Source organism: Biomphalaria glabrata, chromosome 12, assembly GCF_947242115.1.
Source record: "Biomphalaria glabrata chromosome 12, xgBioGlab47.1, whole genome shotgun sequence".
Classification (NCBI taxonomy): Eukaryota; Metazoa; Mollusca; class Gastropoda; family Planorbidae; genus Biomphalaria; species Biomphalaria glabrata.
The window spans coordinates 30442831-30469860 of NC_074722.1; the positions used below are offsets into that span (position 1 = coordinate 30442831).

A 27030-nucleotide genomic window follows, 5' to 3' on the forward strand; every position below is an offset into this window, starting at 1 on the left:
GGCCCTTGAAAAGAATTATTAAGGCCTCTACTCCCCCTCCCAAAACGTACATACTTGTTAGAGCTTGGTAACATCCTTAATATTTAGAGTAAAAATACCAGCCTAACCAATATATGAATTTAAGACCCTCAATTTGGCGAGGAGAAATTCTTTTGTGTCTTTTATCATCTTGCTCTGTTACACTGGACCAGTGTAAACAAGTGGACCTGACATAATTTAGCTCTCTTTGATCTGTTATTTATGCTTGTTTTAATAAACTAAGGAATGCTGAATGTTAGTCAAATCAAATTTCTTTTTTTTTTCAATCAAACAATCTAATTTATTGTACAGTAACTTTATTTTTTTCTTCAATTTTTTTTTTTTAAAGGCAAATTGTGTTTCCTGGTTAAACAACGGAACAGAGATTTCCAGCTTTCTGTTTGATTGCTTTACCTCTGAAGAACTGTCTTTACAAGCTAAGACAGGGATGGTCAGCCCTGAAGTGTTTGCAGTGTCGATGATGATTGACTCTACCATTGTACTGGAAAAGGATCAAGTTTTTGCGACAGTGGAGCTTAAGGGAGACTACACTCGCGGACAGATGGTGGTGGACAAACGTGGCTTCCTGAACAAGCCTGCCAATGTTTTCATTGTGAAGAACATGGACCTCGGCAAGACACAGGCATTATTTGGCTCTGTCTTCAGCATGATAGAGGAGTCAGATTCTCTAACACTTACACCTATCACCTTGGCTGGACCAGGGAAAGATCATGTTCCAATACTTTTGAAGGAAATTAAAATTAATGTTGTTTAACTGTTTATCATACAATATATAGATACAAATGTTATCTGGTAATTGGGTATAGCAGATTGGCAAAGGACATACTGTTCTCTGGCATAGGTTATGAATATAGGTTAACCCTAAGCCCATCTAGTGGGTATTAGACCTGTGTTTGGGTATAGTGCACATCTAGATTAATCTAGATTAACTTAATAGGTGGCCATAGAAAAAGAACTACATCTTCCTGATAATTCTTTCACATACATTTTATTTACTGTTTTCTAGCGACTATGTTTTATAAATAATAATGTATCTTTGGTTTTCATTTAACTATTAATTTACCAGATACAAAATATGAATTATATGGAAAAGGGAATTAACTGTAAAATACATTAGGAACTGTTAAAACCTGAGTGATTACTGTTATCATTTAACAATAGTATTAATTATTTTTCAATGAAATTAGTAATATCCAATCTGTTTTTTTTTTTCTTATTTTTTATTGTTTTTATTGTTTTGCTTTGAAGCTTTAAAAAAACAATGTCTCAGGGAAGAAAAAATTGGTTGTAAATATTAAATATAAGTAAAACTGTGTGTGAGTATACAGATTAACTTTGCTTTCATCTTTTGAGCATTATTTCTAATTCATTTATTTAATCAAATATTGCTTTGTTGTAGTGAAAACTCAGAATATAGATAAGTGCAACTAGTTCTAGCTGGGGATTAGCTAAGTTTTTTGTGGTTATAATATTAAACATTTTTGGCTTACGACACCTTTTTATATGAAAATGACCACACATTTGACACCTTTTGTTTGAAACATAAAATGAATCTCATGTAATTATATTTGCTCAAAACATATATTTATAGCACCTAAAGATTTTAATTCACATTTTTTCCATCTGATATTTTACTGTGCATAAGTTTGGTTTAAATACCTAACAGTATTAGAACAAAGTTTATCTATTATGTACTGTAAGCTTTTTATATTTTTTTATGAAAATAACATATTAGTATATATATTTTTTTAATGTTTTATAGCTTCATTAATCAACATGGTTGTCAGTACTAAAATCATTAATGTACTACTAAGTATTATTTAACAATCAAATTATCACTGTTCAATGTCTTTTGCTATTTTAATATAAAACAACACATATCTATGGCTATAAAAGAATTTTGATATTTTTTTACTTGTAGCCTACAGTTTTGATGGTGAATTTCTAAAAGTTTGTTCACTGATTCAACTGTTCATTATTTATTCTGTAAAGCACTATTTGTCCATTCAAGTTCTTTTTTTTTTTTTTTTTTCATGTTTAGAGATTATAGAAAAACAGTTATGCATTTTTGTTTTGAAATGCTATTTAAAAAAAAAAGTTTCATTATTAAATAACTATGCAATCTTTTAATGGAGGAATAGACAAACCACGGACCTATATATTATATCTCGACTGGACATGGAGATCTTTTAACTCTACAAAAAAATGTGACACAATTTTTTTTAAAGTTGAAACAAGGCGTTGTTTTGTAAGTAGTTATTTGAATTAAAGTTTTTTTTCAACCCTAACCTATGAAACATGTATATTTAGATTTAGTAATTGAACATCGAAAAAAGAGCACTCTCATCTCATAATTATCATTTTGCAATTTTTAGATACATAATCTAAGAAGATCTAGGTAATCAATCTACTTAAATGTACATAAGATGACTAAAATCAATAGACATGAATTATTTCGATCTAGGATTTTCGAAACATTATCTTAATGGAAACTAACAGGAAATGTCTTTATCTCATGAATTTGCATTAATATATATAGTTCTGTGATTAATATATAACAATCTTTATATATATAGGTCTGTGAGTTGATCAATTGCTTGTGTCCGTTTTCCAGTCTAGATATAATATATATAGGTCTGTGATACAAACATTATGAAATACATGTAGGCCTACTTGCCAGATAAGACTAGCATTAGACATATATTTGTATTTTGCATTTGTACTATAAAATAAGATAACTTGATGTTCTTCATAAGCTTTCAGATTTGTATATTAAATGTTAACTTTTTTGGACATTCCAAATGGCTGGCTGTAAAGCCTTGTAACTGTGAATTGTTGTGCCAGTACATCTATAAAGTTTAATTAAACTTTTTGAGCTAACTTTGGGTTCAGTGTTTATATTTGTTTTCAGTATTATCAGCTAGAATTAAACTTAATAATGTACGGTACTTGTAATAAACTTTTAAAAACAAGAATACCCTAACCTTTTTTTCTAAAACTTCACACAGCTACCTGACAATACTTTCAAATACCCCTGCATCTATTCATCATTCACCTCTCTACTGTCATGTCCACTAGCAACTTTACCTCTCTACTGTCATGTCCACTAGCAACTTAAACTCTCTACTGTCATGTCTCTAGCAACTTTACTTCTCTACTGTCATGTCCACTAGCAACTTTACCTCTCTACTGTCCTGTCCACTAGCAACTTCACTTCTCTACTGTCATGTCCACAGCAACTTTACCTCTCTACTGTCATGTCCACTAGCAACTTTACCTCTCTAATGTCATGTCCACTAGCAACTTTACCTCTCTACTGTCATGTCCAATAGCAACTTTACCTCTCTACTGTCATGTCCACTAGCAACTTTACCTCTCTACTGTCATGTCCACTAGCAACTTCACTTCTCTACTGTCCTGTCCACTAGCAACTTTACCTCTCTACTGTTATGTCTACTAGTAAATTTACCTCTCTACTGTTCTCTCCACTGGCAACTTCACCTCTCTACTGTTCTCTCCACTGGCAACTTCACCTCTCTACTGGCATGTCCACTGGCAACTTTACCTCTCTACTGTTCTCTCCACTGGCAACTTCACCTCTCTACTGTTCTCTCCACTGGCAACTTCACCTCTCTACTGGCATGTCCACTGGCAACTTTACCTCTCTACTGTTCTCTCCACTGGCAACTTCACCTCTCTACTGTTCTCTCCACTGGCAACTTCACCTCTCTACTGGCATGTCCACTGGCAACTTTACCTCTCCACTGGCAACTTCACCTTTCTACTGGCATGTCTACTGGCAACTTTACCTCTCTACTGTTCTCTCCACTGGCAACTTCACCTCTCTACTGGCATGTCCACTGGCAACTTTACCTCTCTACTGTTCTCTCCACTGGCAACTTCACCTTTCTACTCGCATGTCCACTGGCAACTTTACCTCTCTACTGTTCTCTCCACTGGCAACTTCACCTCTCTACTGTTCTCTCCACTGGCAACGTCACCTCTCTACTGGCATGTCCACTGGCAACTTTACCTCTCTACTGTTCTCTCCACTAGCAACTTCACCTCTCTACTGCCATGTCCACTGGCAACTTCACCTCTCTACTGCCATGTCCACTAGCAACTTCACCTCTCTACTGCCATATCCACTGGCAACTTCACCTATCTACTGCCATGTCCACTGGCAACTTCACCTCTCTACTGCCATGTCCACTGGCAACTTCACCTCTCTACTGCCATGTCCACTAGCAATTGTCCATTCTAGTTCTTTTTCTTGGTGGATCGTAACAAATACTTCTCTTGAAGTGCTCGCTCTAATCCTTATGATGCTAGGCAGAAGTCTTCAAAATGATGAGTCTCGACACTTGTCGGTGGTAGACACTTGGTCTTAGTAGGTGATAGCTTTGTTGCACAGAGTTACAACGTTATTACAAGCAGTATTAATTTTAGTTACTTTGTTACTTTAATACTGTTACGTATTTCTGATCTTCTGGCTAAATTTACTTGTAGGCACACAAATAAAAACACTGCAAAGAACTAGACGACTCAACTTTCACATCCTGTCTTTGTTTATACATGTAGATTCCAGAGAACACCCGCTGCAGTGTCATCTTGTCGGGGTCACGCGTAGTGACCTCTATCTGTCACTGTTCATTTGTAGCACTGCCCCCTTCTTAGATCTGTTCGTCCCCTGGAACAACACGTGAGGACACGTCACATCCTGTCTTTGTTTATACATGTAGATTCCAGAGAACACTCGCTGCTGTGTCATCTCGCCGGGGTCACACGTTGACCTCTACCTATCACTGTTCATTTGTAACAATACTTTTTTTTTTGTTATTCTCCTATAATGAATGTGTCAATCGTAACATGAATGATGATTTGCAGATGCAGGCAAGCTTCCAAAGGCCGAGAGTTCTTAATCTGGTTTCCTTCTCATTTAGTCTTTGAGAGAGACGTGCCTCGTGTAATATCATATCCTCCCTTTGCTCTGAAAACAATATATTCGGTCTTGAATTCCTTTGAGTCACTTTGAAACTACCCAGTGTTTCTCAAATAGCTTTTTAACCAACATAATGGACGCACCTTGATAGCTGATAAACTTTCAAAACAGATATTCAACTACAAGAGAATCATTAATCACAGTGTTCGAGTAGCATTAGGTATATTAAAAGACTAAGGGTCCTTGCACATTACACGGTTTCTGTCGAACGACTGAATGTGTGAAGAAGTTCGCGAGAACTTTCATATAACGCCGAGACGTAAAATGGCAGTATGGCACTTTGAAACAGCCATACTTGCCACTGACATTCCACTTGTCTCTGTGCGGCGCCTTAGTTTCATTAGAGTGCCTAGGCGGGGATATGAGAAATCCACAACAAACATGTTGTTTACTTGTTTTCTGCGATTTTTGTGTTATCCAACCCTTAATTCGAGGCTATCCGGCTTCTCGAACTTGTGCTCACAGAGCACAATAAAGCAGTAGGCCTATATATATAGCTCCATTGAACACTGCGTGGTGAACCTTTGATTCTTATAGCCGTGGGAAATCTGCAAAAGTGCATTGAAGGAAGTTTTGGGTTACATTATTTGCAGGCTTTAAGCATTAACATTGAAAACTCCAAACAATTTTAGTAAAACTTTCGATTTTCAACCATCTGTTTCTGTGGCCCACAGTTAACGAGAGTGTTATAGTAGGCCTATGTGAACAGCACAGCGGCTTACCGCCTTTACTTTTCTCCACCCCATGTCAGGTACCTATTAGAGTTGGGTGGACTCAGAGAAGTTCTGAAAATCCCTAAATTCAAAGTCCCATTATTCACCGAGATACGAAACCGAGACACTTTGGTTTGGAAGCCAAGCGCTCTACCACTCATCCACCACGCATCTGCCACATTACTCCCACCCTCATGGATCACGCAAGATCTGAAAGGGGTAGGCTATTTTTTTTTTTCGATTTTTGCTTCTGCAAGGGGCGGATTCACCTGTATGCAACACTATCTCTACAGTAGGCCTATACTTTGTGGAGGAGGAACCTAAAATTTTCATACTGCTTTCCATCAATTTTTTTACCGATACTTTTAGACCACTGATATTCTGTCCCTCCATAAGCAAACAGCAGCATGGAATTTTGCCGCAGTGAAAGGCCCATAATGTAGCTAGGCCTACGAGTTACAGCCACAGTTCAGCACACAAGTTTTCAAAGAAGCATTTAATTATGGTATGGCCCTTTTCTCTTTGAGACAGAAACACAAAATATAATTTCAAACCATGAAACAGTTTTAAAGTCATGGAATTTCTATTAAAAAAAATTAAGTGCAATATTAGGCCTAGTAGCCTATATTTGAAACCAGAAATTTAAAATGGGTCCCGTTGAATCAAGGCTACATATAACATAGGCCTATTTAGGCCTATCCTATACTCGTTAAAATTTATTAAATGAGCTGCGTTTTTTTTTCTAACAGTGAGTAGCCGCGAACGGTCATTTCAAAATTAAAACTGATCCGAAATTGCCCAAGATCAACAATTTCACACAACCAGCGCTGCAATAACATTAAATGAAAATCAGGCCAACTAAATCATTTTATTTAGAACTGAAAATTAACTCCAAAATATAAGGCAGGAATTACAATTTTTTAAATTTGAAATAAGGCATGCAGGTGGCCACAACTCTCGCAGGAGGCCCTGCCGCTATGAGAAAAAGGAGCACTTATTTTCCGTATGCTACTACTTGTAAAATGTTTGAGATGTTTTACGTTTCGGATGTTCCTTCAGAGTTAAAGATAATCTAATTTGCCCAAACTTAAAATTCCCACAGGACGACGGGGGATGGTATAGGGCAGGATATGAACCCTGGACCATCGACCAACTGAACGACAGTCCAGGGCGCATATCGATCATAAGAAATAATTAATGTCTTTTTATCTTCAAGGCTTTTAAAATCTTCAAATCTTAAATAATTTAACTTAATCCTTGCATTTATTGTTGATCGAATTTTTAAAGTGAGTCAGACAAGGAAAAGCGATAGGAAGATCTGAGAATGTGGCCTTAAATTGTTAGCCTACTGGAAGAGACACAGGTGAATGGAAGAAGACAGTCGACAGATCATGTTTGGTGCCTCAATGTTTCAACAGACTAATAGCCAGTTTGGGGTTTATTATTATTTGGCCTTCCTCGTTTCGCATTTCACCCCTCCCTATTTGAGATCCACCTACATAATATGCTATGGAGCATCAACATCTCATGTCATCTTTATAATTTTTTTGGCATTAGATTTTCCGGTTGTTGGTATATCTAGAACAAAATAACGTTCTTAAGTCACGTGACAGTTTATTTAATTTAATACGGAAGTAGATTTCAATGGTAAACAGAAGTGGATTAACAAAGTTAAAGCATTAGTACTAATTAGTAGTCTAGATCTAGAATCTAGACCTGATTTTTAGATCTAGATCTCTAGACGTCTACATTGTAGATTTCTAGTTTGTAAGCATACTGATACTATAGCTTTAACTTATACACTTATAGTGTAGGAGTAGGAGCCCTAAGTCTAGGACTAGATTAACTAGATAGGAGTACTTCGAGTAGGACTTTAGTAGGAGGTTTTTAAAAGTTTTTTAGTTTTTATTGTCTAAAGTCTAAATTATTGAAATCCAGTGGACCGTGAGTGGTCTGAGTGGACCAGTCTGATGAGTTTATCCAGGGAGGGACGGCTGGGCCTGGTGACCTGGTCTGAGAATTGGTTGTCTGGCTCTACTGTCACTACTAATTATAGAATATTATTATGTTATAGATCTAGTAACTAGTTATAGATTATCATTATAATTAATTATATCAATAATTATTAATTTGACTAATCAGAATCAGATTACTAATCTTGTCATACATGATGATACACAGTCATACCAAAGTAACCATTGGCATTACCAATCAATGAAATCATGAAGAATCTAGACATTAAAGTTGATTATAGGTAGATCATAGTAGATGGTAATCCAATTCCAGACTCCAGAGTTACACTTAGGTCCTAAGACTCCCAGTGACAACTAGGTGTGAGTAGGTTCAGTAGGTGACTCTAGACCTAAATAAGCCTAAGACTAGTAAGGGTAGTTTTAGTTACAGCCAGAATAACTTAAAACTTATTTATAATTATTGCATTGTGATTGTACATTATATTTAAGATCTCTAACATCTAGAAGCTTCTAGATCTATATTTAATTTAGGGAGGTGAAATAAAAAATTTATCCTTAAAGAAACAATTTTTCGTTAGTACATCATAAAAATACTTTAACAGAACTTTTCAATGGTGTATAAATTATGACTGTATGTTTAACAGTTAGAAAGTTATGATTATTTTGTGGCGTTTTGAGCTAACAATTACTAACATTGGTTGACATGGAATAAGTAATACGAGAGCATCTCGCTGGCTAAGCCGGAAAAGACACCCCCCAGGTCAAAAGTTAAAAATTTGGAATTGAGTTTCATAGACGATAGATCTAGATCTACTTATTAAATAAGAAATTTAATAGTAGTAGTAAATCTCTAGCTCACAAAGCTGATTTCATTTATATTTATGAACTTTACTTGCTTAGAATCTAAATATTGAAGGAAATAAACAAATTATCAGGTCTTGAGCTTCAAGAAATGTCAGAGGGGTGTGGACAAAATGGTGGCGTTGTGATGGCAGAAAATAACAAAATATTTAAAAAGTGGAATCAAATTTGTCTGAAACAATTTTTTTTCGAATGTGCTTTAAAATTCATGCGCATGTGTTTATTACCCAAAAACTATTTGAATATATCCAGAATATTAGGCCTTACATGGCCTGAAGTGGTTTCAAGTCATTGACGAAATTTCTTTATCAAAAACTGTAAATCCCATAGGGTACAATGCTAACCATATTTTCAACTTTCAATACGATGTGCATAAGATAGTGCGATAAAACTAGGTAAAGTTATAGCCAGGCATGATATCTAGCATGAAAAAAAAATAATGTTCTATTATTTTCCTGGACCCTGTATTGCTAAAAACAAAAAATAAGGGGTATTTTTGATTTATAATAAATTTAAAAAATGATAAATAACTTTAAAAAAAAAATCTTAATTAAGCATTAATTAGGCCATTGTCTAAAGTAATCGATAAAACAACTTTAAAACTTCTCACATTTCATTCAAAAGTGTAATAAATTTCCAAGTACGCCTATGTAAAAAAACATCAACTATGCAATCTCTAAATTATCGGTCGTTTTTTACTTCTGCACTTCTGTTGTTTTTTGCCTAGCTACTATATTACTCTATTATATTATTATATTAAAAAGATCTATATAGTCATATCTATAGATATTTATATGATTAGCTTAACTAACAGCCATTTAACATAAAAGTGAAAATGTTTTTAACATTGAGTTTTTAATTACTAGATCTACTTACATGATGGGATACTCGACTAAACAACAATATTTATTTTGTAATAACTTAAGGGAAGCCACTCAATGAGGCAACAATGTTTATTTACATAAGGACATCACTAATACATTGAAAAATGTCTGCTCTCGACAGAATTCCGTTATCTTTTTCCTAATGTAAACATCCTTCCTAGTCTAGTCTCTAACAGTGCATACCTTCTGCATTAGCTTGGATGGTAGTGTGCATAGCAGGGTTATAACTATATTTAGTAAGTAGATACTAAGAAAAAAAAATGTTTTGACTGATCTGCTTCTGTAAGCGTCATCGAAACAAATATTACAGGTAACCCGCGAAAATTTAAGATTCAGAAATGAATAGGCGCCTATGGAAACACCCGTGAGAATCCCTCGCATGCCGCTCCATTTTTTCTAATAACAAGCTTCCAAAATAGCTTCTTATGTATGAATATAGTTCAAAGGATAATGGAATAATTAGAATTTAATAAAATATTAAAATATTTGAATTTTTTTTTTATTAAATTAAAAAATTTAAAAAATATAGGTAACCTTATAATAATGATTAGGCTGCCCCCTACATTCGGCCACCTGCTTGCAATGCACACATTGCACAATAGGTAGCGGCAGCCTTTCATGCATGTGCCTTACTTTGTGGTCATGGTCCTTGGCTTTGTAGTATAACAAATTTGAACAAACATTATCGCATTAATACACATAGAATGAGTGCATAGTGAGTGGGAATTCTCTGAACTAGATACCACTGTTTTTAAACCTCTTCAATGATGGCAGAAAGAAGCTTTTCTTTATGAATTGATCAATCAAGAACATCTTCTGGCCTGTAGTTAGATCATCGGAGAGATTTGTCTCTTCTACAAGAATTTCGGTTCTCGTGAAGCTCTATGAAGCCTCATTTTTCTTGAGTTTGGTATAGGTAAAAAAATATTGGAATTTTTTTTGTTGTATTCCTCTTAACATGCATTTCATTATTATTATTTTATTTTTTTTTAGACTGAACTTAAAAACATGGGGATGTGGAAGGAGCGAGGATTGATCTACAAGGTTGGTTTTGTTGGTATAGTGCTGGGCTCCCTGTTGTTTGTGGTTGGATTCTGTGCTCCAGCCTGGGCAGAGTTCCAGTTTGTTTGGTCAGATGATCACGTGGAAAGTATGGGTCTTTGGCAGACTTGCAGTGGAAGTCTATCTGTCTGCACCATGTCTGTCAGTAATGACAACTTAGGTAAGGGAAGTTGTTTTTTTATAACATTACAAAAATCTTTTTTTTTTTTCTAATAATTACATTCATATCTCACAAGATCAATCTTTGTGTGACCTTTTGATTGTTTGCAACTTTACATCCAGCCACTTATGCAAAGCAAATGTTATGGGCCCACCTGCTACAGCACCACCCTCCATCCTCATAGACGATAACAAGCTGGATGCCGTAAACGAATTCTGCTATCTGGGATCCACAATTAAAGATGACCTGTCTCTAGAACAGGAGATAAAAAAAAACGCATAGGGAAGGCTGCCTCGACCTTCGCTAGACTCAGGTCAAGAGTTTGGGAAAACCAGAAGCTAACTACAGTGACTAAAATGGAAGTCTACAAGGCATACGTTATGAGTACACTGCTGTATGGCAGTGAATCATGGACCACTTATGCCAAGCAAGAGAGAAAACTAAGCTCATTCCATTTGAGATGTCTCTGTAGGATCTTGAAAGTCACATGGAAAGAAAAAGTGTGTAATACTGTGATCCTTGCCCGATCAGGTATTCCCAGCATCTTTACAGCCCTCAGACAATGCCATTTGCGCTGGCTTGGACATGTTCACCGGATGGAGGATAAGCGCATCCTGAAAGTCATCCTCTATGGACAACTCGTGACTGGCACAAAAAAAAATGGTCGCCCCCACCTCTGTTACATAGATGTAATAAAACGTGACCTCAAATCAGTGAACATCAATACTGAAAGTTGGGAAGACATAGCTCTAGACAGCACCAGATGGAGAGAGACAGTGACCAAGAAAGCTATGGACAGTGAAAGTAGATGGGTCTCAGCTCAGGAAGAAAAACGTACAATCCGAAAAATGGTGAGCTCCTCTACCACCGAAGCAAAAGCCACCTTAACCTGCACTATTTGTGGATGGGAGTGTCTCTCCAAAATAGGGCTCCACAGCCACATGAGGAAGTGTGCTCTGAGATAAACCATAGTCGTTATATGACTGAAGAGGCCAATAAAAAATTAAAAAAATATATTTACCATCATCTGCACCTGTCTTTGGCAAGGGCCCTTCTATGAGTTTCAAATGTTTGTCCCACAACCTTCATGACATCTCTCCAGCTGTCTCTTTTAGAGGCCATCCACTTCCAGCTGATTTCCTCTATGCAAGTGAGAGCAAAAAGGAAAAATAGCATGTCTGGCACCTCTGTTACGCCTTCTTCCTTTAAGCTCGCTATGGGTACCAGTACTAACAAAAAATATATAGGGGAATAGCAGAGCCTGTATAAGTATTGTAAGATAGAACCCATGTCATGCCATGTAAAAACTTCTCTTTGTGTTTTTGTGTTTAGGCTGGTTAAAAGCTGTTCGAGCCTTGGAGTGCATTGCAATGTTTTTTGCTTTAGCTTCTTGCATTAGTGGTCTGTACAGCAATTGTATCCTTAAAGCCCAGATGATGCCAGAGTTTTTTAACAAGAACATGGAGACTTCTGCTATAGTATCAGGTAGTCATAGTCTTATAGTCATTACATGTGTAAAATGTTACTATTTGTATAACTTAGTATAATCGCTTTAACATGAACCAAACGTTGAATAAATCACATTTTCTGATATTAAAACATTCTAAAAAAATATTTTAGAATTAAAGAAAATTACCAACAAAAAATATAATTATTGTGAATTTATCAGCATGTCGAATTTACAAGCTAAAAATTTTTTTTTCAATAAATAGAAAATAAAATTATTTTTTGTTTCAGTTGTTTTTGGCTGCTTTGGGCTTATCATATTTGCTACCCAGATCCAAAACTACTACCCAGAGAGAATTGGGCAGGTGTCTTGGGGTTTTATTCTGGCGTGTGTCTCAAATGCCTTTATCGGAGTAAGTGCATTTCTTATGCTAATCTCCCACAAGTTGCACCTCATGGCCCTGCAGGACCAGTTTGTACACCGTCAGCTGCGTGGGCCTTACCACCCCCACCTACAGATATCTGAGTACAGCATTGACAGCAGAAGCCACATCTTCATCGACTCTTCTGAAGGTTTCATCGACATGGTGCCCCCGCCTTATGAAAGTGTCGTCAGCTGCATCTCGCAGAATGAGATACCTCCGCCGCCACCATACTCTGAACTGGTTAAGTCAAGTACATAAAATATTTTAAACCAAAAAAACATACTACCTGTAAAGATATTTTTTTAATGTAAATAGGTATTTACCAGTAGAATCTAATTATGTTGATGAACAAATCTATCTTGTTAACATTTGTGGTGTTACTGGAAAAAATTAAAATTACTAAAAACTAATGTTAAACAAAATGATATACTTATGTAAATATAATGTTTCTCTGATGCCAGAAGCTGGGTGATAATAGAAAATTTTTTTTTTAAACCAAAGCTTTCTTTCATTTTTTTTTTTTTCATTATTAAATTTAACTTTTTTTTTTTTAAACTTCTGTTTATAGTGCCCTCACCCCCCTTTTTTTAAAAATATGAACATTTCTGAATTTTGCTTTTTTATGTTCTATTTGTTAAATCAGTTTTGTATTTTCATGTAAGTTTTAATTATTATATTTAAGTTTTATTAACTTCTCTGTGTTCATCTTGTAACTGTAGGATAAAAAAAAACAACAGAGTATGCTTATTTATTTCTTGTTTGCTTTTATTGCATGACGTCAAAATGTCAGGTTTTGACTGATTAAAAAAAAAGCAGACATCACAAGCTGTTAAAATTTATAGAAGAAAGATAAATGGAATAAATGGCGTAATTTATCAAAACAGTTCAGATCTGGTCTGCTAGTTTATGACTTGATGCATAGCTGCCAGTCTTCATAAAAAAATATACATTATATTGTATTACTTTTTAATTTGAATTTTTTTTTCATTAGTTCAACTGTGTTGTTCATATGTAAATAGAAATTTAAGAGTTTAAAATAAAAGGATGGATATTATGTCATTTATGAAAATATATTTGAGCTGTGGCTTCTAAACTGGGAAATCTTTTGATCTTGATGGATGCTATTAATTTTGGATTTAAAGACACAGTTCTAGTTCTAATTGGTGCCTAAGTTGTGGAAAGCAAATCAAAACAGGCTATTTAGTAGACCAGTTGTATTTAAAACCTTTTTGAGTATCCGAGGGCCTTACAAATTTCCACAGTCTGCATCAACAAAAAAAATAATCCTTAAGAAAATAGAACCGAGCATTTGTGGCTTTATTTAGCACTGTAGCAAAAGTTTTTCAGGAGCTGGACAGCATCATGTCACAAACCATATACCTCCAGCGGGCCATAGTTTGGGGATCACTGTTGTATGTCATAGAGCATTCTTGCTTGTATTAATCTAGAATGTGAAAAACTAGTAAATTTCACTCTCATTGGATGTCTTGGTCTTTGATCTATTATTCTTAATCTCACTGTACAAACTAAATCTTTGTAAAACTAAGTTTATGACATTCATTTAGCGGAAATAAAACATTATTCTTTTTGGTTTGCCCAAGTATTTAAATTATTGAATGTTGTTTGCCTGTTTTGAATACTATTTTGATACATGTAACTAGTTCTTTATTTACTGGTTTCATGTACTTTGCATATTAGCTATTTATGTTAAGTAAAGCTAGGGATAATTATAGATGAATGCTCACTTTTTCAAAATTTATGTTGTAGAATTTAGAGGTTCATTTGGTGGTTGTGAAAACTAAACTTATTTAAAATCTAATTCTATACAATGGAAAATTAATTTAATAAATGTCTCAGGGCACTTGCCTTTACTTAAATACTTAAACTATTATTTCAATGGCCAGAGGATAACTTGATGATTCAGTTCTAGTGTAATTAAAAAAAAAAGAAAAGCAAAGAAGATGAACACAAATGGAAATTAAATTAATTTATTCAATATGGTTTTTTTTTTGGCCCAGACATTGTCATAGAAGAAAATTGTTTCCTTTGTTATCAATGAAATGAATGTGAATTAAAATCTTCATGAATCATAAAAGCCTATGTCAAGAAGATATGATGGATAGATATACTTATTATTCTTGTATCAAGGTATATTATGAAATACATTAACAAATTATACATATTTTATTTATTGTTTTGGTTTTAGAAACATAACAGGTATTGATTCATGTAATTCCTTTTTGCATAATTAATAAGTATTCCCATGAAATACAGTGTACCAAACCAAAAGGTTCTAAAATTGTAGCTCCACTAATTCTTCAACATTATATACCTTATAATCAAGAGATTGCTAAATATCTGTGACAATAGTTTTTCGGTGACTGTGATATTCTTGAGAATCAAACAAGTGCTGCATGTTTATCTCTTGTGTAAATGCCTTGTATTTTGAACATGTACATTTTTGTTTTTGAATTATGTGCAGAAAGTATTACTTTATTACATATGTATTCTCCCAGTTAGGGTCTCTTTAACACAAGCTTGGGAGTTACTAACATTTACAGACTTCATATGTGATTGTATTTTCTTAACTTCTTGAAAAAGGGAGTGTTGACTCAGTGATTGTGTTAAGTCTTGACCCAATAAAGAGCTTCCAAAATAAACAAAAGAAAAATTTCTGAAACCTGCTCTAATTCCAATAAAAGTTGTGATTCGGAAATAATAGAAAACTCCACATTTCATGTACCTTTGACATACCGCTCCCTCTCTCAAGAAGTTCAGACATGTTTTCTAATTGTTTAACTTGATACAGATGCGCACCCAGTTTACGTTGGTCAGAAGGGCTGTATTATTTCTGTTAACTAAAAAAACAACAACAAATGAGTGGATATATCATAAATGAATAATGTGTCAATGTATATATGGCCATGTGGTCTGTTTAACTAATATAAAGTGTATTTGATCACATCTCAATGAAGCTTATTGTTCTTTTTTACACTGCACAATTAATCTGCTATATTCAGTGTATAGAAATATTACTTGAAGATATCTTCATAAGTGCATAAACTATTATAATGCCATTACTCAAAGGTACATGAAATGAATGAAAGTTTTTTGTTTTTTTGGATTGATACCATGTAACTGTTTATATTTCTAGGTCACATTGTTCAATGACAGTCAGAATGTATACATTTTGTGTTAAAACATGATAGGTGTAAAGTACTGCCCAATTATTTTTGTTTAAAAGATTCTATCTTATCTTATACAATACAGACATTACTTCAAAAAAGATGATTACGTCCTACGCGTCATGCATTTAGTCATGCATATTAACCAATGACTTAAATTCTGCCAAGTCATGTTTTGTTAGGTACAATAAATAATTATGTTAAGTATCAACTTGATCCAGACAGAGTTAATATAAACTTAGTACAAATAGATAATATAGAGTGAAGTGAAATTATCTACCTTGACTCCTCAAATTCTTTTTCTTTATATAATTGATTATAAAACAAGGAAACCAAAAATGGGATTGACAGGTTTTAAGAAGCTAACTACTTTCTTCATTCTGTTGATGTTCTACTGTAGCTGATATTCACAGGTGTATTAGACTTATGATTCTAAGCTGAGCAACTCATCTAAGTTTAATGAACATTAAAAACTCAACACCAAGTTTTGTGTTGGTAGAATTTTCTATTCACCTAATTAAAAAAAAAAATAGATTAGTGAATTTTGAAAAATTATTCTGTTTATAGATGACCATGTCTCTGAAATTGTGTATATATTTCTTATTTTATTAGTTTTCTTGAAAAAAGCACGGAATAGAATAAATAACTTTCAATTATCTGCAACATGTTTATTTTTCTTTAAAGATTAACTTTTGATGCTGGATAAAACATTTAAGATGGATAATGCCAATGCTTGCAATTTATGAGCAAGTAATACCATAGAATACAGTGGAATCCACCTAATCCAAAGTGGCAAGGAGTGACTTTTAAATTTATAGTTTGAATTGCACTTCAAAACAATATAGAAACCCTACAAAGTTACTTCCCTTTGTACATGAAGTCCTCTAAGGTATTGTTTATATTTACCCTTAGTTCATCGTTGATGACTGAATTTTAATAGGAACACCTTTCTTTGGTGGTGTTTTTTTTTACAATACCTCTATTCAAGTCAGAACTTCATGGAATCAGGATAGCTGATCTCAAAAACGGCTCTATGATTTTCCTAGAAATTTAACACTTGAAGTATATCACTGAGAAAAGAATTACTAGCCACACAGGGAAAACGCTAGATTGACCGTTATAACTTTTTCAAAATAAATAAATGTAAATTTGGCTAGAGACTAAATGTAGGTCTAGATCTAACATCGGTTTTGAAAGGCCTCTCGAGTTTGGGCATTTCCAATTGTAAGGCATTATTGATTCTAGAGTTTAATAAATTAGTGTTCAGGAAAATAGCCACACAGGGAAAACTCTAGATTGACCGTTATAACGTTTTCAAAATAAATAAATGTAAATTTGGCTAGAGACTAAATGTAGGTCTAGATCTAACATCAGTTTTGAAAGGCCTCTCGAGTTTGGGCATTTCCAATTGTAAGGCATTATTGATTCTAGAGTTTAATAAATTAGTGTTCAGGAAAATTTTTCTCTTAGTCTTCAAAGTCTAGATTTAAAGGCCTATCATTGTAATTATTCAAAAAAACATGGCTTAGTAAATGTAAAGTTGCTTCAAGTTTTTTAAAAGAATATCTAAGCTTTACTAATATTTTGTACTAGAAGTAGACCTAGACTTGTTCTTAAGTACTAAATCAGAAGTCTAGGTCTAGAGCTAGATATCAATATAATGATAATATCAATAAATAGTTGCTAAACTATGCATTTCCGTGGCCAATATGTTAACGACATACTTTCAAGAAGTTGATGGTCTCAAAATCATGGTTTGAATTAAATATTTTTTTAATTAATCAAAAAAAATAAATTTGATTATATTTTAAGTTAATATTGTCATTTATAATAATGTATTTTTTAAAAATGTTTTTCTTGTTTATTATTATTTAAAACATGCATGAATGGATTTTTGTCTTCAAAGAAATTGGAAAAATTTGTTGAAACTGTTCTCTTTAGAACTTAAACAATAGCTATACAGCAAGGGATAATGATTCTAACTTATAACACAGTGACTTTTGTCAGGCTTGGGTAGAACTATGAAGAAATGGTGGGGGAGATAGGAAAAGTGTTATCAAGTTATGTCCCTGATTCAACATTTAGACTAGGTCAGTGGATAGCAGTGTATTGAAGGGCGGTGAATATTATTTTCATTGTAATTAACTTTTTGTTTTATCTTGTAAAAAAACTGGGCATAACTAACTTCAAATTCCTAATTTTTAAAAATCAAGAATGATAAAGGAAAAAAACAAAACAAAGAATTATCTGATCTGGATTTTAATTTAAGATCCATCCATAAGTAAAAGAAAACAAAATATCCAAATTTTATATTTGGACGCATCTTATTAGTTAATTGTAATATCAATCTATCAAAATTACATAAAAAACATACAAATTACATTAAAAAAAATTCAATTACTTTTTCCAGAAAAGTTTTATTAACATTTAAACATGTATTAACAAAATATATACATAAGTAGCACTTAGGAGTATGCTCCCAATCAGGTGTGATGCAGATCTTTGTTAAAGGGGTGGCTTCAGATTGCATTTCTGACAGATCTATATACAGGTTGGCATCAGATTGGCTTTCTGACAAATTTTATAGCAACACATTTCTTGTCACGACCAAACTTTCCAAAATTGGATGATACTGAAAAAAAAATTATTATTAAGAATAAATTTTTATTTTGCTTATCCATTATCCACCACAAAGTATTAGTATAGTGATGGATTGAATGCCCACTATAACACTGCACATGTTTTGACCAACATAGCAAATTTGTAAGATTTTTTTAGGGTATAAATTTCGAAAATTTAGTTTGTGTGACAAAATTATGTTTGTTGAGGCTTTATTGATTTTAAATAAATATCAACAGGGGTAAGTATTACTGCTCAAATGTATAGTATATCAAGAGAGGCAAAAAAACAAACTTATTAATTTTAAATATGACAGACAACTTTAAAAGCAAAACTAAAATTAAAAAAAACCCTCAAACACAAACCAGCAAAGAAATATTAATATCTAAAATGTTGACAAATTCTGCTTTGACTGTGGAAAAGAGAACAATAGTTATAGATATATATTGTATACTAAACAAATATTAAATATTTAGCATCGCTATTGCCCCCTTTTTTCCCTCAAAAAAGTGGTTTGGGTATTAAGTCTAGAATGCTAATTTATCAACAAGCTCAAAGACGCGTTCAACTTGTGTACTTTAGTTTCAAATGAAAAGGAAGGTCAATAAAACAATGGCTTATATATATATAAAAATATACTTCAGTAAAAAAAAAAAAAAAAAAAAAAAAAGGAAGAGGGAATGCATTTCTATTTATATCAATGCATATGCTAAAAACAGTGTGCTAGACTAGAGATATGTCAAGAGCTTTTTATTATCATACTGAATGGATTTTTGAAAAGTAAAAAGAAAGTGTGTGGGAATAAAGAATGACGAGGTAGAAATATAGTTGAGAAAAGGTGAATACTATTGAAAGATGAAGTAGTTGTAATAGATAGACACACTAAAGCAACAAGAGTCTCAAATAACACATTGATTTTATTAGTCTCTTGTTTGTCTCTTCACTCCTGCATCTTGTTATCAATCTGACCCACTTTTACACAAAGTCCTGTCTTACACACTTTCTTAGCTGTTCACTCAACCATGTACAATGAAGGTCAACTGGTCATTTTATACACAGGCACACACACTGCATTACCGGCCACTCAAAACACATACACTTACTATCACATCTCCCTCCTTGAAAGCATTCAGACATTAATCGACTATACAAATGATTTCTCTGTCTCACTATAAACATAAAATAGTAAACTGAATACATGTTAAAGACAACAGAATGTTCAATTGATAATATCAAGATCTCTTACAGACTGTGAAAAACGATATGCACAAATAGAAAAAAAAGAAATGCTTACCATTGACTTCGGAGTTTAACATTTCCATTACTAATGTGTAATGTCTGTCTAATAAAGGTTGAAACGATTACAAACCTTTGGAAGCGATTATCAAAAAACCTTTGGCATCTACACCACTAGGCTTCAGCGGATGCTTCTTCATCTAATGAAATACTGCTGGAATATAAGCCAACCAAAAATGTCTATTCCAGACACACTTTCAAGAGCATCGTTACCAATAAAATATCACTCAAGTGATGACTGGGATGCACAAGTTCATCTGATCGTCAATAGTTTACCCATGTCAGATGAATATATGAACATTTTTCAGCAGGCCACTGCAGTTGATGCTGTTTTAAGGCTGTTAAAGAATCAAATTATGATAGGCTGGCCAAACAAGAGAGCTGAAATTCCACTAGAAATTCAAGGTCATCTTGGGTGCGATAGATGTCTTGTTACAGCTAACGAGGTATTATTCTGGCCTGGAATGTCAAAGCAGATCATAGACATGGTATCTACCTGTGCAGTGTGTAACGAACACCAGAAGTCCCAGCAAAAGGAGCTGATATTTTTGAGTATCTCAGTAAGAGCTATTTACTTCTTGTAGATTACTATAGTAAATTCTTTGAGATAAATTTTATCCCACTTCTGACACCATGTAATGGACACACTAAAGCAACAAGAGTGTCAACACATTAACTTTATTATTCTCTTGTTCATCTCTTCACTCCCGCATCTTATTATCAATCTGACCCCCCTCTTACACACAGCCCTGACTTACACACTTTCCATGCTGTTCACTCCTCAACCATGTACAATGAAGGTCCACTGGTCATTTCATACACAGGCACACACACTGCATTACCGGCCACTCAAAACACATACACTTACTATCACAATAGTTGAGAGGTCATCATTTTTAGCTGCAGAGTACAAGGTCATTAACTAGTGCATAGTAAGATTTTTTTTTTCTAGAATGGAAAAATTGAAATCCCTAGTTCAACCAGCTCAATATACTTCATTTTCTATGGTGTGAGAAAAAAATTGTAGTGAACAGGTAAGCACAACTTCTTTTGTTTGAATACCATGTACTGGGTACTGACATTTTTTTCAGTTAACTGTTTGTAAAATGTTTTATATGTTTTGGAAGTTCCTTCAGAGTTGAAGATAATCTAGTTCCTTAGTCCAAATTGTCAGCAGGACGATGGGGATGGCAACGGGTACGGTATGAACACAGGACCATCGATACAACCAGAAAGATGAATTGTTTGATTACATACAAAGGAAACTGAAAATGATCTTAATTGAAGAATTTTTATTTAGATATAACAATTTTCCCATTGATGATTTCAATTTTCCCATTGATGATTTAAACTTATCACAGTGCAACCTAAATTAACTTTATTGAAATGGCAAGCTTAGGAATTCTACCAGAGGAACATTGCAAAAAAATGTGTCTACAGTAAAATCATAAAGTAAAACCATAAACAAATAACTCAGGCCATTCCTTTCAGCTGCCCAAAAGACTTCCTATATGCAATCTGTTCAGAATACTGTAATCTAAAAGAAAACTTAGCCAAGAACTCGTTTCACAGTGTGTTGAAGTCCTTCCAGTTCATGCAATTTAGGACGCACATAATATGGTTTGGTTTGGTTTTGGGCACATCGGCACAATTTTAGGCCATGTCGTGCCTGCATTTCCTTAAGGACTACTCTCTCTCTCTACATAACAAGGGCTAAATTCTATACAGTTAAATCATTAAAATCAAGGTCTATTCACAGTTAAAATAGTAAAGGTAGTAAAAATTTAATAATTTGGTAAAAATCTAATGTAAATACTACATGTTCACAAATTCATAAATCAGATCTTCGTAGACAACCCCACATAATATGGAAGGACAGTGTAATACATGCGGGCGCAGGGGGCAGAGTGGTTAAGCGCTCAGCTTCCAAATCTGAGGTCCTGGGTTCGAATCTCTGTGAAGGCTGGGATTTTGAATATTGCAGACCTGCCTACCGTTACGCAAAATGCGTATTCGTTAGGCAAAATCTCCCAAAAATGACCGTCACTACGCAAATACACATTTAACCCGTCGCGTTACGCATTTTGTATCCTTTTTTTTCCCCTCTCTTGACTAGCTTACAAGCGGTCACGGAGGTCACGCTAAGCCGTCCTGTTGGGCGGAAGTGGGGGGGGGGGGGAACAGAAAAGCTGGGGGAACACATTGTGTCCAGATCTATACGTTGATTGGTTCTTAATAGCAATTAGATTTAGTCTAAAAATGAAGAACGCGAGAGTGAGGGAGTGGCGGGTTGGTACCAGGTTGTTACTGTCAGTTAGCTGATACACCAACGTGATTTTTTTTTTTTGTGTAAGTTCATTAGTAGAAATTAATTATGTTGAATCCCTGATTCCCGTATTCATTTGTATAGAAAAAAATATCAAAGTGCTATCGATTCAAAACACATTGAGTGACATTGTAGATATCTAGTCTATGTCTAGATCTGGATTCTAGATCTAGAATCTAGATAACTTGTTATACACAGGAATAGATCCACGGCATCCCTAACACTTGAGCCCAGATCTAGAGTAGATTAGTAGATTATATTCATTATAAATTATATAGACATAGATCTAGATCTAGTCTAGATATCATCTCTATTGTATTGTCCTATTGATCTAGATTTAGATTGTAGATCTAATCATGACATCGAGATATCTAATATATCTAATATATATATATATATATATATATGACAAAATAGTGGATCGCGTAAGTGTTACGCATTCTGGTGCCAAAATACGCATTTTGACCATCAGCATTACGCATTTGGACTTTTTTTGGTAGACAGGTCTGATATCTGGATTTTTAGGGTGCCCCTGAGTCCACCCAACTCAAATGGATACCTGACTTTAGTTGGGGAAAGTAAAGGCGGTTGGTCGTTGTGCTGGCATCCTGCTCATTAACCATTGGCCATAGAAACAGATGACCTTAACATCATCTCCCCCATAGATCACAAGGTCTGAAAGAGAAACTTTTTTTTACTTCACTTGTGTAATACATATTGAAAGAAATGAAATAGTTTCACAAATAACTTAATTTAAAACTTACTTGTTCAGTCATATTTAATGAAGTTGAATCAACACTATTTGCTTCTGCAAGTAATCGTTTATTTTCTCTGAAAATACAAAATAGAAACACTGTAATATAACAATCATAAGGCATTGTTTCCGAGTTGGTAGATTAAGGATATGAATGCAGTGTTTCAAGTGACCAGGAAGAACCAAGTTACCACCTGTATGTTTCTTCACATCTGAGGCAGACAAATTTTAATTGTAAATAAATGAAACTGAAATAAATCTAATACATGAACTGTACACAAGAATGAAGGCTAATGTTTCTGAAATTTGGAGAGCAACACTGGTTATTGTGGGCGTATTTGTGACAAAATATATTGGCTACTGATGGGTGTGTGAAGCCATGTAAAATACCTCATTCTTCCATAAACTTCTAACTTTTTAGACAATGCCTTAAGTCTTACAGGATTTTTGTCTAAATAATAAAATTGCAATAGTCTCTAATGTTGGTCTTTATTATATCAACAAAGGTCCTACCATAGTTTAAAAGAAAACTTTTAACAATCAAAGCTAGGGTCTGTAGAAAACTTTTCATTGTTTTTAGTTTACTATACCTATTACTGGTAAATGACACTTTGCCAGATATGTAGAGGCCAAGCCTGCATTTTAACTATTGCAATTAAAACCATCAAAAATTTCTCTCTCTCTCTATATATATATTTTCAAGTCTGCCTAAATTAGTACAAAATAACATAAATAAGTGTTATGCATGTTAAAGTTTAGGTCACTAAGGATTTTTCAATATATCCTTAAATGTAGAAAAAAAAGAATTAATCTTTAATGCCTCTTGCTATTATATAGAGCTCAGAGGCTAGTGATAAATAGACCAAAAATGTTTTCCTTAATTAAAATCAACATACTTTTCTTCCTTTTTGAGAGCCGAAGATAGTTTAAACTCCAGTTGATCTAGATTCCTTTTCTCTGCTAATAGTGCCTCCTGTATTTAGAATGTATATACACAAAAACAGTCATGTAACTACAATGGCAAATCTAATCCATTATAGGCTATATAAATATTGGTATTTGGTAAGTATTTAGGTGGAGAATTCAAAATCCCAAATGCTCAAGGTATTCTCCCATTACATATATGGTTAGCTGTGGTAGGCACTAAAAGTGTTAAAAACATGACAAGGAACTTTAAATTTTAAGTTGCAAAACATTTTTTTATATGCACACAAAAAATTGTAATTAAAAAATAAGTACTTAAAATGTTAACAAAGCTAAAATAAAAATATAAATAAAAAAAAAATGTATTGAACTTTAACCTCTGAAGATTTCATAGTTTTGAAATCGATCAACTTTTCTGCTGGAAACTTTGAAGTCTTTAACCCATTTAAAATTCTGTTAAGAGGAAAGCAAAATCTTGCTTTAAATTTCATGAAGAGATAAGACACAAAATGCATCTAAAAATAGTTTTATTGCTAAAAATAGTTTTATTACTTCATATTTATAATTTTTTGCTATTTGACATTGGTCAGACCAATATTAGAATGTATATATGTGTTTTCCGTTTGGAACCCCTCAACTAAAGAAAACATTAAGAAACTAGAACAGATGCTAAATAGACATAGTGCTGTGAGGTTCACAACAAATGAATATTCATTCAATCATTGGTATCAGAACCAAGTTTAAATCCTGGGATTTTAAGTTTTGGGATTTAGGTTAGGGCACTCCAGAGAACTTTAATGAGTACCTGACATTAATTGGGGAAAGTAAAGGCAGTTGGTCTTTGTGATGGCCACAAGACACCCTCTTTAACCATGGGCCACAGAATAAGATGAACTTACATCATCTGCCCTATAGATCTACTTAAACTATAGATTGCAAGGTCTAAAAGGGGTACTTTACTTTTTTTTTTTAATACTTTTAATTTAATATTGTAAATCATCAGTTAAATATTAAATAATGCCATTTAACAATGTTACAATGGCTAAATATCTGCTGTTAAAATAATCTAAATTTGTAATCGCTTGACAATTTAGCCTACGTTGTGCGTATTTTTTTCTCTATTCTCATCACTTCTTTGTTTCCTGACTTTGAAAATGAATAACGTGCCAATGAATCTTCCAACAAGGAAAGTATGAAATTGAGAAAATCTGGTTGAATAGGCTTCCATTTGGACATCTGAGATTCTGATACTTTTCTGTTTTTAACTAAAAGTCTTGAAATTGAAGCGGTGGTGGTAGATCTAGATCTATTTGATTTACTGCTGCTTCCATCTTCATCTTGATCATCTTCATTTTGACTTTTTTGTTTTGATTTTGAAATACTGGGAGTGGGAGTGGCATCATCACTCTGATCATCATCATCATGATCATGACGATGATCTTTTGAAGTTGATGTCTTTGATGCTACAGTTTTGGATAACTGTTTGGTTTTCGTCATCACTATTGATTTTAGTATAGATCTAGTAAAAAATCTTGATCTAGATCAACAGATGAGAGTAGAAATCTATACTATTACAAGAGTAGTTCGAAAGAAAAAATGTTCTTTAAATCAAGACTAGATTTAGATTTAGTTGCCGCCATTCCTCCTTTTTTTTTTGTTTACGTTTCGCTTTCGTGTTATAGAGACAGATTTTTAATGCTGTAGGAAAATTGTGTTAAAATTCAAGAATAAATAGAATTTTATTCCAGTTATCACTAAATCTAGATAAAATAATGGATGAAAATAATATATTTTTATTTTCATCTTCTCATCACACACAAAAGAGAAAACAAATATAGCAAATAAATGATGCTTTTAAATATGCAAAGTAAAATTTGTATAAACGTATGTAGACAAACTGGCAGATATTTAAGAGTGGGAAATATTAACATTTAAATCTTCTTATCTTATCTTATATGTAAGATAAGGCTGGTAAGATCTATCTGGGCCCGGAATGTCCGGCTGCACAGGGCAGATTATTTCAGCTGGAACTAGTGTCATTTGCCTTGCTTTTTTTTTTTTCTGACCCTTTTCTTCTGCCAGCGCTGTTCTCTTGCCTTCTGCAATATAGCTCTCTACTTCATGGGAGACAACTTCTTTCCCATGAACCATTATTTCCCTTTAGCTTTCAATTCATATATGTCATATATGCACCACACAAACTTCTACCCCGCCAGCAGTGCTTTTGTGGTAATTGGGACATTCCTGGCTGTGAAATCTACCCTCAGGGCCTCCGCTATATATTATGCAATAGCCTAAGTCTGCGTGCATTGCACGCAGGCGGCCAATTTTTTGGGTGGCCCAAAACGTTATTGAAATGTTACCTTTAACAAAAGAAAAAGTATTTGTTTAAATGACCGTGGGACGGTTGTGTGTTGTTACATGACATCTAATATATAAACCACAATGTATAGAGTATGTATAAGATTTGAAACAAATGTTCCTTAGATCATGGCGGAGACCATAGTATATGCTAAATGTCTCTCCCACACGAAGGTCATAATAATACAAATAATAATAATAATTAATAAATCAAATGTATCTCTATTGAAAAACGTTGTCCATTTCTAATGTATACTGATGTATGCTAACGCGACATGAAATTCTTCAAAATCGACACTAACAGTTGTGAAAAAGAGGCACTGGATAGATCCACTCGGATAGCAAGCTTAGAAGAAGAAAGAAGGGCGAATGTGCAAGAGTCCCTTGTGATTAAAGATGCCCAACCAGTGACCGCAGCTGTGTTTCAAGAATTAGCCTCTTTAGTCACACGAGAAGTTGCAAAGGGAAAAATAGTCTCTTGACACGCAAAAACAGACTGACGAACGTGACAGATCGACAGATAAAACACACACACAGATATTAGCGCCTTTTACCCTTACGAGGGTCACTAAAAAAAAAAAGCGAAAAAACAAAATCTGACTATTTAAGACTTTCTGTATGTTCATTTAGTACACTGTGGCCGCGTACGGCACGCCACTGCATCAAAGTCGCTGCATTAAAAAACGATTTTATAAAAATGTTTGACACATTTTGGTACCAAGTGCATTCTTAGCTTTTATAAACAAATGCTTTCTTTTCACGTTTAGTATTCGACGTTCAAGGATACACTATAAATTCATATTTATTATTATTTTTATGTTTTCCCCCACATTTTACTAATTTATATGAAAAAAAAAATGTTACTAAAATACCTCCCAAAATTAGCTCCCTTACATTAACGCATTTTTTTTTAAAGAAGTTGTGTAATTATATGAAAAAATGGGTTGCATACCGTAGTTAATTTAAAAAAAAACAAAAAAAAAACGGTTCACTTTAAGAA

At 33.8% G+C, this 27030-nt stretch overlaps 3 protein-coding genes across 7 annotated transcripts in view; 2 read left to right on the forward strand and 1 right to left on the reverse strand.

Moving 5' to 3' along the window:
- LOC106061969 (inosine-uridine preferring nucleoside hydrolase-like) overlaps nt 1–2919 on the forward strand; it is a 26805-nt gene extending 23886 nt beyond the window's left edge. For all 3 annotated transcript variants that reach the window (XM_056005684.1, XM_013220207.2, XM_013220206.2), the window contains exon 11: nt 368–2919. In XM_056005684.1, coding sequence (XP_055861659.1) covers nt 368–793 — 426 coding nt within the window. In that variant the 3' untranslated portion in view covers nt 794–2919. The remainder of the gene's footprint in view (nt 1–367) is intronic.
- Nucleotides 2920–7283: 4364 nt separating this feature from the next.
- LOC106057986 (uncharacterized) lies at nt 7284–16408 on the forward strand. Of its 3 annotated transcripts, none has more exons than XM_013215353.2 (4): nt 7284–7401; nt 10466–10694; nt 12027–12179; nt 12432–16408. In XM_013215353.2, exons 1-4 carry the CDS (start codon nt 7399–7401, stop codon nt 12821–12823), a joined length of 777 nt encoding a protein of 258 aa, XP_013070807.1. In that variant the 5' UTR covers nt 7284–7398; the 3' UTR covers nt 12824–16408. The 3 variants fall into 3 exon arrangements, with proteins under 3 accessions (XP_013070807.1, XP_013070808.1, XP_055861834.1); XM_013215354.2 differs by having other exon boundaries at nt 7389–7521; XM_056005859.1 differs by lacking the exon at nt 7284–7401 and adding an exon at nt 7618–7637.
- Nucleotides 16409–17993: 1585 nt separating this feature from the next.
- LOC106076418 (uncharacterized) lies at nt 17994–25340 on the reverse strand. The gene is made up of 5 exons (XM_056005860.1): nt 24769–25340; nt 24047–24122; nt 23642–23718; nt 22756–22822; nt 17994–18382 (listed from the first exon to the last, which is right to left on the reverse strand). The coding sequence occupies exons 1-5, from the start codon at nt 25164–25166 to the stop codon at nt 18332–18334; spliced, it is 669 nt and encodes a 222-aa protein (XP_055861835.1). The 5' UTR covers nt 25167–25340; the 3' UTR covers nt 17994–18331.
- Between the last annotated feature and the right edge of the window lie 1690 nt (nt 25341–27030).